The 11,585-nt window shown below is 41.2% G+C and overlaps 1 protein-coding gene across 1 annotated transcript in view; it reads left to right on the top strand.

Moving 5' to 3' along the window:
- The first annotated feature begins 1,909 nt into the window (after positions 1-1,909).
- Positions 1,910-11,585, top strand: part of PSMB7 (proteasome 20S subunit beta 7) — a 28,006-nt gene continuing 18,330 nt past the window's right edge. The window contains exons 1-5 of the mRNA XM_076355245.1: positions 1,910-2,022; positions 2,130-2,223; positions 2,591-2,688; positions 2,998-3,138; positions 4,408-4,523. Of these exons, the coding sequence (XP_076211360.1) occupies positions 1,961-2,022; positions 2,130-2,223; positions 2,591-2,688; positions 2,998-3,138; positions 4,408-4,523 (511 nt within the window). The 5' untranslated portion in view covers positions 1,910-1,960. The remainder of the gene's footprint in view (positions 2,023-2,129; positions 2,224-2,590; positions 2,689-2,997; positions 3,139-4,407; positions 4,524-11,585) is intronic.

Here is an 11,585-nt window from a genome sequence, read left to right as displayed (position 1 = left end):
TTGTGCATTGGAGGAAAAAGCAGACATTGTACAATAGCTTTGCCCACCCACCCCATTTTTGTTTGCATACTTTCATCTGAGTAACACACTCATGGAGAACACTCATTTTTAAATAATTAAGAGGGACACCGCAGATGTGGATTTGGTGGGGACACATGGGACCCTAGTTTCATTTTTAGGCCATCTGCCAATCGGGTACTGTTCAGAGGGAGTCTGCAAGGTGTCTGACTCGCTACTGATGCAAAAGCCATCGCTCCTTCTGAAGCGAAATGCAGGCCTGCTCCTCTCAGCAACACCACCTACTCTAACGATGTCGTGTTCTGAGCATTAACTACCTCAAGAAGGAAGACACTTCACTCGGTAAAATACTTGGAGAAAGTATCCTTTAGGCAAGAAGCCAATGCACTACTTACGTTCTTGTGGTGTTCTTGAAGAGAGAGGGCCTCATGGAATTAACATTTAATGTTTGGAACAAACAACATTTTATTTTTTTTTAATCAACAAGATTTTTAATTTCAGGCACTTATACATCTAGAAAGCAAATTAGGTATGTGGTAGACTTCGGAAAAATCTCACTACATGTCTACATTGCTTTAAAATGCATCCTTTCTTGAGAAGTTGCCGCAAGTTCTTTTCTCTACAGATACATTAGGGCATTCCTTTTAACAGGTCAGTAAGCTGGAAGAAAAGTTAAAATGGAGATTGGATGTAGTTTACCCGGAAAATACTAAATTAATTTTACTGACCTCCCTGACACACAGCAGGACTTCCCTAATTTTGAAATAGGGCATTTATCTTTTTTTCTTTCATCATATAACCATTACATTAACAACACAGCAATTTTAAGTAGGTTTGCATTTTCTCATGCAATTATAGGTTCTGTGTAAGATCTAAACATAAAAGTTTGGGATTTTTTTCACTTTTTGTCCTTCATCCATCCTTTCTTTTTAAAGTCTCAAAGCCGTTTACAAAACTCATTGGACAAGTCCTGCAACCCAGTAAAAGCAGCATTACTGCCATTTTAAATACGGCAAAACAAAGGCAAAGGAAGGAATAACAAGTCAGCCCCAGTTTACACACAAAAGCATGGTCAGAGCCTGGACGAGCATCTCGTCCGTTCCCGTCCTTCCCTGCTCCGACCAGTCCTGTCCCCAAGGACCAACGGCACCTTCTTGATGAGCGATCCCTGAAGCACGTCAGGGCAGTCGGATGAGCGGAGGGAGGAACGGCGTTAGGCAGCTCGTTTAGCGGCACAGCACAGACCAGCACCAACTGCTCAGTGTAAATTACACGTAAATTGAGGTTTGCCTGTGCGGGCTTTGCCACCGCTCGTTTCGGCCTGGAGCGGCACCAGCACTCGCAGCCCAGGGCTCAGACACCTCCAGCCCCACAAGAGGAACGAATCCTTCCCTCCCCATCCATCAGCAGCGAACGCGCCGTCACCCACGGCCGGTCTACGGGTCTGCGCTAACCTGCGAGCGTTTAACATCCAAGCGACGACCGTGGCCCGTGCACGGCGTCTGCCGGCCCACGCGTTTGACAAACCCTCCTCCTCAGAAACCAAAGGATTTTGTTTGAAGTTGCCAATTACCCCAACACCAACAGGCCCCAAGCACGAAGGGCCGACGCAGACACACACCAGGGCGGAACCAAAGCCGGGCGCATCCCCCGCAGGCATGTCCGAGCCCCCAGCCCCGGTCCCTCCCCAGCGCCCCCGCGCCGGCAACCCCGGAGAGCCCCTCCCGCGGGCAGGACCCCGGCGATGACCCCCCTCCTCGGCGATGATCCCCCGGCGACGACCCCCCGGCCGTGCCCTCGGCCCGCCGCTGCGCTCGGCCCGGCGCCGCCGCCGCCATTTCGCGGCGGGCAGGGCCCGGCTCAGGCCCCGCCCCGGTGCGCGCGCCGGCAGCTGACCCGGAATCACTCAGCAGGCGTCGCCTGTCCCTGCCGGAGCGATAAGATGGCGGCGGTCTCCGTGCTGCAGACGCCGAGCGGCGGCTTCAGCTTCGACAACTGTGCTCGGTGAGGCGCGGGCGGGACGCCGGGACCGGGACCGGGCGGCAGCGGGCCGCGGGGGCCGCGGCCGGGGGAGGCCCCTGCCCGGCCCCACTTCTCGCCCTGTGTTGCAGGAACTCCCTCCTGGAGGCCGAGCTCGTCCAGAAGGGGCAGCGGCTGCCCGCCGCCCGCAAGACGGGCACCACCATCGCCGGCGTCGTCTTCAAGGTGAGGCGGGCGGCGGGCGCGTCCCTCCGGCGCTTCGCGGCGGGCAGGAGGCCGGGCCGGCCCGCGGGCCGCTCCTCCGTCCCCAGGCCGAGCCGGGCGGGGGCGCGGCCGCCCCTCGCTCCTGAGCTGGGGCTGGGGAAAGGCCGCTCGGCCCCGGGGTGGCCTCGTCGGGGAGCGGCGTCCCGGCGCGGCTCGTGGCGGAGGTGCCGCGCTGCTGAGTCACGCTCGGCGGCCCCGGCCTGTGCAGAGCCGGCTCCTGCGGGCTCCCTCCGGAGCTGCCCCGGGCCTTGCAGCCGATCTCGCCGCCGGTGCTGGGAAGGTCCCCTTTGGAGACCGAGGCTTTGGGAATAATTCTCTCTTCCTGTAGGATGGCATAGTCCTTGGAGCAGATACGAGAGCAACTGAAGGAATGGTTGTTGCTGACAAGAACTGTTCAAAAATACACTTCATTTCTCCTAATATCTAGTAAGTATTAAGATTCTTTATTGTGTAATGGTATTGGTAATAGTGTTGTGATTTTTAGCTGTGTCCTTTGCTAACAGCAAATATTAAGGTGCACTTTAAAATGATAATTTATTAGCAAGACTTGGGGATTTTTGGTAGTTCATTTACACTTAAACAGGCTATCTTGTTTCATACTCTGAAAGTACTGACTGTATGTGAACTTAACTTCCTTGGTTTTATAGTGAGAAAACTTATACTTGTTGGATAAAGCACAGAGTTGTTTCCCCACTCCTCCCCACCTTTTCCTAACTTGCTCATAATATTTTTCAGTTGTTGTGGTGCTGGAACAGCTGCAGATACTGATATGACAACTCAGCTGATTTCTTCCAATCTGGAGCTCCATTCGCTATCTACTGGACGACTTCCAAGAGTTGTCACAGCTAATCGCATGCTAAAGCAAATGCTTTTCAGGTAACTGAGTGGGTTTCTTGTTTATTAACAATGCTGTTAAAACCACTAGATAATATTTAAGCTCCTGTGAAGGAGCATCTTTCCTCAGCCTACTTAACGTTCATAACAAGACTTTAGGAAAGATTTAATAATTGCTCTTTGCTGCATAGGTTTTTGAACTGAGATGGAAGAGAAATCAAGTCTGTGGTGTTTCAGAGAATTGATGCTATAGTTGTACAGTGTTGCTAGTGTTTACACTGCAAAAATAGAAGGCCAGTAGTTTAATAAACTGTTGATCACACCCTTGAAAACTGATGTGTATCTCTGTGGCAAGATGGATGGACCTGTAATAATCTTGTAATGTGCAAGCTTGTAAAATTGAGACTTTCATATGACTTGTAATAGAATGACTCCCTCAAAATATACTTTGATTTCAAAAGAATAAAGTGTTTAACCATTTGAAGCCCATAGCTGTTAATATAGAACTCTGCTGGTGGTATAGTGAGATAAGTGAGTAAAATGGTTAGAAGTTGTACTGCAGTTATCTTAAGATTTTATTTGATTGCTTGACTAATCACAGACCATTATTGTGTGGCACTTGAACTTCCTAAGTAGCAGCATAACATAGAACATGCCCTTAGATTGAGGGCATACTCTCCAAACTTTTAACTATTCCAGTACTGTTTAGTACTGTCTTTTGCAGAAGTAAAAAATGCTGTTGAAAGAGAAGGAAAGAAACGAGTGTATTCAATTAAAGATATTGTTCAAGCTATTGGAAAGTCTCCAGGAAGGTGAAATAAAGCAATGAAAAGAAAATGCTTTGTGCAACCAAGTGACCTAGTAAATTACAATAATTCAGCTCAGTCACCTAATGCTGTATTGATAGGCAGTTTGCCTTTTTTTAAGTGTGTCAGAAAACAATAAATTAGAGTTTAAAGCAGCCAAGAACATCTCATGGGGAAAATGAAGGAATACGTTTTCTTTTGAAGTCTTAAATAAAAACTTAATTGCAAATACAGAAATCTTATTTAAGGCTTGAAAACTAATCCGAATTCTCTCCCTGTTAGCACAAATGTCTCATCCAGCCTGCTTGTTCTGCTTGACACTTAAATATACCGTGTTTTAGTAAATTTCTTAGTTTAAACTGTTCACAGATAGTAAAAGTAGTCTTTCTGTTACAGAGCTGTACCTGGTGTAGTCATGGAAAAATTCTCAAATGCATACATTGTGTTAAAAAGAACCACAGCTTTATTGTGGACTTTCAGATTCACATATAAACATTGCTCCTAGGTATCAAGGCTACATTGGTGCTGCCCTGGTTTTAGGGGGAGTAGATGTCACAGGACCTCACCTTTACAGCATATATCCCCATGGATCAACTGACAAACTGCCTTACGTTACCATGGGTAAGTGATACTCCCTCAGTATTGTAACACAACTGCCTGGTAAAAAGTGTGAACATTTCAAATTATTACTTAAAATGTCTTTACTTAAATTCCATTGTTTGCTGGGAGCTGTACAGACCTCGGACTTCAAAGAAAGTTGTACCCGTATTTGTAAGGCAGGTGCACTGTTCTGTTTCTTTTCCTAACACTTGAAAAACATGGGCTATTATACTACCTAATCTAAGCTGCCAAAAAAAATCGTATTAAGAAAGGTGCTGTGTGGGTTCCCCAGCATACTTTAGAGCAAGAGAATTGTGGGATTCCCAAAAACTTGCTTTAAAAAAAAAAAAACCTTAGAAACTTGATTTGGAGATAGTCCTAACTCATGATTCATATAAAGTCTCACTTGGGGAATTACGTTCTGCCTGAAGTTTTTCTGTAGTCTCATTAGGAAAAAAATGTGCCTGCTTTCTCCTTTGGGACTGTTGTATTTCTGTGTTTCATGCTAAGTAGTAGCTGTATTTTACTCAGAAGGTGTTGCCTCACTACAGTGAAGCACCTGGTTTACTTGCTACACGTAATAATTGGTCTTAAGTACTGTATGGAGCTTCTCAGTAAAGAAGTTTAATTCTGTCTATTGTTGGGGTCAACTTGACATTAGTAGCCCACCATCAGGTTATTAAATGTTAGTACCCCAACTCTTGTGTCTATGTAACATTTTCTGTAATAACAATAATTTGAGCTATATGTATATGCAATTCTGTGTACATCTCGTTCAGTTTCAAATTAGGGAGTGTGAGAATACTGAAAGCTGAAACCACAGATTTTTGCAAGCTTTTTTGGCATTCAGGTACTACCCTGTCAAGACCAGTTACAAAAGCAATGTTCAAGATACTGTAAAATACAGTCTTGGTAGATACATTCTTATTTGCTGGTGTTGTGGTTTAACCTCAGCTGGCAACTAAGCCCCACACAGCTGCTCGCTCACTCCCCCCCAGTGGGATGGGGGAGAGAATCGGAGAGGTAAAAGTGAGAAAACTCGTGGGTTGAGATAAAGACAGTTTAATAGGTAAAGCAAAAGCTGCGCACGCAAGCAAAGCAAAACAAGGAATTCATTCACTCCGTCCCATCGGCAGGCAGCTGTTCAGCCATCTCCAGGAAGGCAGGGCTCCATCATATGTAACGGTTACTTGGGAAGACAAATGCCATCACTCCCAATGTCCCTGTTTCCCCCCCCCCCTTCCTTCCCCCAGCTTTATATACTGAGCATGATGATGTCACATGGTATGGAATGTCCCTTTGGCCAGTTTGGGTCAGCTGTCCTGGCTGTGCCCCCTCCCAGCTTCTTGTGCACCTCCAGCCTTCTCAGTCAGTAGAGCACGGGAAGCTGAAAAGCCCTTGACTAGTGTAAACATTACCTAGCAACAACTAAAACATTGTTGAGTTATCAACATTGTTCTCACCCTAAATCCAAAACACAGCACTGTACCAGCTACTAGGAAGGAAATGAACTCTATCCCTGCCAAAACCAGGACAGCTGGCTTGTGGGGGGGTTTTTTTTTTTGAACTATAAACAAGAGTATGGGATAACTTGGAAATAAGTACTTTGTGGTGGCAGAATGCAAATCATAGGCAGCTCTTCTGGAGTGTCTTGTCTTTCTCACTTAAAAAGCAGAAACATTGCTCCATTACTGCCCAGTTCTACAGATAAAGGTGGAGAATACCTACAGGAGAGAATTAAACTTCTGAACTCCTCAGTGCTGCTTTGCAGTAGCAATAATTTCAAGTTGCGAAATGGCTCTTGAGCATAGACCCATTTACCTGTGATCTTGCTAAACAACCCAATTGGAGGCCTCTTATGAGTATATTCAGGAAGACACTGTATTACAGAATACAAAATCTTCATTCATCTCTTGATTTGTGAATTTAACTTATCATTCCTCCTATGTCTTCTGACTATTTTTTGTCCATGTCCTCTAGATAAAATTGTTTCTTTAGATGTCTTGTTCTGTTTCTTAATTATTGAGGGATGCTTGGAGAGTCCCTCTGGTAAGAATCCTGAAGTAATAAACTATAATAAGCTTTGTGACTTGCAGGAGAGCCTTAGTGATCACCATCATCCTCATTTTTGGTTTTTTTTTTTGAGAAGGGAAATAACACATGCATTGTTGAGGGAAGGACACACACATCTTGAAATATTGCAGAACTTGCTCAGTCTTTGGCAAAGGGAGTATTTTCAATAGTAGCATCAACCTTACTTGATTTAGTTCTGAATTCTTTTGTGATTTATAGACAACAATCTGGGAGTAAAGGGTAAAAAATGGTAAGAGATGTCACTGAGACACTGGTAAGAGATTAAACTAGTGCCTTCTGAGCTAATAATATTCTTGCGCAGTTTCATCTGTGGCTTTTAAGGTTAATGCTCTACTGAGAATATCACATATCTGGAAAAAGTAAAATTCCAGACATAACCGGGGTTGCAATTATTTTTGCTCTGATCACTCAAGAAGACACTGTATCATTTCAGATTTGCATTTCATTTTGAAGACTTGGATGATTTTTTAAATGAAATCTTAGTTTCAGTAGAGCTATAGAAGTGTAGTGTAGAGTCCAAATAAATATATCAGAAAAGAAAATGATCTGAAAATGAAGTGTGTCAGATTAGTAAATCAGATTCAGCCTATGTCTGATGCAGCTTTTATGCTGACTTTGTGATGGGAATATATAACTTCAATTTTAGTTAGTATTTTTCTGTTCATGGTTGGCATTTCCAGATAAAACACCTACTTACTATATTATTGGAAATGTTAAAGGTTTTTCTTTTTCTTCTGGATCTTTGCACTACTGAAACAGTGCAGCTGTTATACTGATCATCTGGTTAACTGTATAACGAGAACTGTGATTAACTTGTAGAAATTCTGCAGAGGTGGTATTGGACCAATAGATGGTGCCATTACCTTAGGAACTGGCAAATTCCTTGGCAAATAAAATCCACGTAAGAGTCATGTGATGTCATTGTTTAGCCTTTGATATGAAAAAAAAGTAAATGTCTGATTATTATAATTGCCCTATACCCAGTATTGTAGTTAACTGTAAAACTATAACTGACTCTATACTCATAGCTGCTAGTAGTTGATTGCCTGAATAAAGTCACACAGTTTCCGTTATGTATGTGTTTACTTTCATGCCTATGTTTTAAAAGCTTTAAAATGTGGCATTTCTGAAAATCCTGGCCACCCCTCTCTCCCTCCACAAAAATAACACAGTAGCAGAATAAGTTCAAACAAGTAGGAAGTATAGTATCAATGGATTAAGTTCATTGTAGCTTAAACTTTGATTTGCTATCAGCTGTACCAGGTCTCTGTCTGGTGATTACACGTTACTTTTGTCCACGCTGTCAAACAAAGCCCTTCTCAGCATAAATGTCCTTTATCTTTCTACACCCAGTACACTGATACTTTCTCCAGATAGGATATATTTTTAGTAAAAAGATTTGCTTATGCATATAAATGAAAGATAGAACTGAGACAGCAGAAAAGGTATCAAAGGTCAAATCTAAGATAGTAGTTGGAATTTTATTTTGATCTTATTTAGACTAATCTATTGTTTGTTATTTTTTTTCCCAAGTGTTCTAAGGGCAGTTTATTAAATCAGGGTAGGTATTTTGGGCCAGTTAATTTCTGGAAATTCAGTATTAAATAGGAAAGGTTGTTGAGGTGTTGGGTTTTTGTTTGTTTTAATGCACTGGAGTGTGTTTTTTATTTAGCTGGAGTGTGTTTGTGGATGGACAGTGGTGTCCTCCCTTGTAAGGGAGACTTAAAAGATACTCGGTGCTTACTCAGGAGTGAAAACATCAAATTAAACTTTATGCTGACAAAGGATAAAACTGGATTTCAGCAAACGATGCAAGATTGTCTGATTGCTTGGCTTGTCTAGGAAAGCTTCTGGCCAAGACTTATAATGAAATGTATGCATAAAATTAAACCACTTGGAGTCTGTAGTTCAGCTTTTGGAAACAGTAAGTATGTTCCAGTTGTCTCCAGTGGCTAAAGCTAGTCCCCTGGTACCAGTGTTGCTTCATATTCATAAATCAGCTCTTCACGCATTGCCAATGTTGTCCTGCGGAGCAAGCACTACCACTGCTGAGGCTCAGCCCCTCAGCCAGGAACCAGGGTGAAAAATGATCCCAATCGATGGGGCTGTGGAGATCACTGAATTTTTACCTAGAATGAACAGCAAATTGAATAACAATGAGTGCGTGTGAATAAATGCCCTGTCAGGGAGCCCTGACACTGATGGATTAGGAAGTGCTAAATGTTACTCTCTCAAGGCTGTGTACATCCTCTGGTGTGGCAGGCTGAGGTAGCAAACAGGTCCTTGGGTGATGAAAATGGACAGTGCTTGTCTTCCATGAATGTTCTGCTAAAAAGATCCAGTTCCTCTGTTTTAGAAAAGCTACTGCAGTTGCAAAACATGGTGGAAATTATTGTCGGCTGGATTTTTTTGCTATATATCAATAATTATCTTTCGCGTTAAATCAGTGCTGAAGTGGTACAACTCCTCAAGTAAAGGCTAAATGGGATTTTTAAAGTGAGTTTATTACAGTTTATTCCAGAAAATTTTTTAATACCTTAGTTGTGAAAACTTAAGAAATGACCAATGTTTCTTAAAGAAGAAAAAATAAAATCTCTTAGGGTCTCATAACTTCCCTGGTTCATGCTAAATATCAGACTGAAAAGCATTTGTCTCAGAATACAGCTCTGCATCTCAGTTTCTCTAGTTCTTTATAATTTGCTTGGCAATCAAGTTTTATATATTTAGGTGCTAGATTAATATGTCTTGAATATTTGTTTCTAAGGTGTAGCTTACTGAAAATGTATGCAAAATAAATTCACTGGAATTGATATGGCATTTTTTTCTTGATTGTGTTTCCAAGGTTGTTGAAGTGTAACCGTTCATAGCAGTCAATGGTTTAAAAAAAAAAAAAAACCAAACAAAAAACCAAAAAACTAGCTGAAAGGTGAGGGTTTTTTCCTGAATGTTAATAATACAAATACATGATGACTTTACCAATTATACTTTGTTTTAATTATCCTTATTGCTCATACACAGAACAGTTGTAAACTTCCAACAATTAAAAAAAAAAAAATCCAACAAAGAAAAGTTCCTATTTCTGCATTGGTTGTGTGTTGTTAAGATTTCAAACTAAAGTTGTCTGTCTAAGTATCTGGTTTGGTATTACTTTGAATCTGAGCTCAGCTAAAGATGCTATTTAATGATGCATTATCTCACAGCTTTCCTGAATGTTTTAATAGATTTGAGGTTGCTAAGATGCAGCTGTTCAATGTTGAATCCTAACTGGTAGAGACTTAAATCAGTTACTGTGTGTATGAGGTGGGAACGTCTATCCCTAATTAATGGATGGTGGTTTTTGCAATGTTTGGGTTTTATCTTTCTCCAGACATTATGTTTAGGAATTGTTTAGCTTGTTTCTACATAAAGGTTAAAGCATGCTTGTAAAAAATGAATTATTGGTGGGCACTGAATACATGGATAAGAGAACAGCTGTTTCCCCACATACAAACAAGTTCTCCATAGACCCTTAATATTTAAGTTTTCTGTGCTTTTATAGGTACTGCAATAAGAAAACCATACTTCCAATGTTTACTTAAGTTCACAGACTTTATTGCCAGCTCTCCTGTTACAATGCATTGCTTTCACAAGTCGGTTGAACTACTTGGAACATTGTGGGGTTGTTTGGATCGTATGCGGAATTTGACAAGTAGAGGGAAGTTGGTGTAATTGGATAGTGAAGTTCGCAACTGCACTTGTGAGCAACTGTCCACTGCTGGTTTTCTGCATTTCTGCATGGATGGTCAAGTGATGGGGTTTCAGTCCACCAGCAGTGCAAATAGGGGACTGGGGGGAGGTTTCTTAGTTAATGTGCTACAGGTGAATGTATGCATGTCATTAGTATTTTTCAAAACGGTTCATATTGCTGTTGCCAAACAGCAGATGATTTGTTTTGATGCAGGAACTCAGAAGTATACATTTATTTGTGTTTCTAAAAAACACAGTGTTTACATCTGGTGCTAGTAAGAGTAAAGAATTTTCATTGTGCTATTTAAGATTACAAAAATCTGTTCTTTCAGAGAATGCTTAGCTATGCTGCAAGACTTTTGCTAAGGCGCTTTTAAAATGCAAGCTTATAAAACTTACTAGGATTTATAAGCAGTAGAGAAAAAAAAACCTGAGTTTATTAAGCTTTTCCAGCTTTACATCCTGTTCTGTTAGAACCTCCTTGGGATTGTGGTTTTTAGATGTAAATGTCTACATGTAGGTTTAAATAAATTAAGACTTTCAACAACTCTTTGAAAACTTACATTATAGGACTGTCCACATTTTTTTTAAGTTGATATTAAATTTGGCATTTATTTGCATCTTGGTAATATAGTGAGATAAATCATTAGCAGTACAATTCTTTATGTATAAAGGATTTCATGTAATGTAACATAAGGTTCTCCCCTCTCTTTCCCCCCTGCCTTTTTTTCTTTTTCTTCTTTATAAGTCTACTGAGTTGCCCATAGGTTCTTTTGGGAACTTCTTTTAAAAAGGAGCTGGAGGAATGAATCCAGTCTGGGCCATGTATGAGATTATTGCAATATTTGTTATTGATAACTTTTGTCAGTAGAAGTTTTGAGAAATTAAGACTACTTTTTCTTAGCTCAGTAGCTTTAATGTAATTTTTGTCAAATATAACCTTTATACTTTCATTCTTGCACATTTTTTAGTCTTTATACTCTAATTTTTTCAAAGAACCCTTAGGTAATGGTAAGATTGTTTTCTAGTTTTGAGGCTTCCCATTCTGCTTTCATTTGAGTATAGTAAAAAATATTTTTTGAGTATAGTAAAAATGTGGTCTTAGTTTGAGACCATATCTCAGATTTTTTTTTTTCCCCCTCATTAGAAATGTTCTTATGTCATTCCACAAGAAGAACTATTTTATGGTTCAAGTCCTGTATTTGTTTTGGAACACACTTTATTTTGACCTTGTTTGAAGGATCAGTAAAATTCCTTTTATTT

This window comes from Aptenodytes patagonicus, chromosome 18 (genome assembly GCF_965638725.1).
Source record: "Aptenodytes patagonicus chromosome 18, bAptPat1.pri.cur, whole genome shotgun sequence".
NCBI lineage: Eukaryota > Metazoa > Chordata > Aves > Sphenisciformes > Spheniscidae > Aptenodytes > Aptenodytes patagonicus.
Note: the sequence above shows the minus strand (reverse complement) of the source record. Positions and strands in the feature narration are given on the sequence as shown.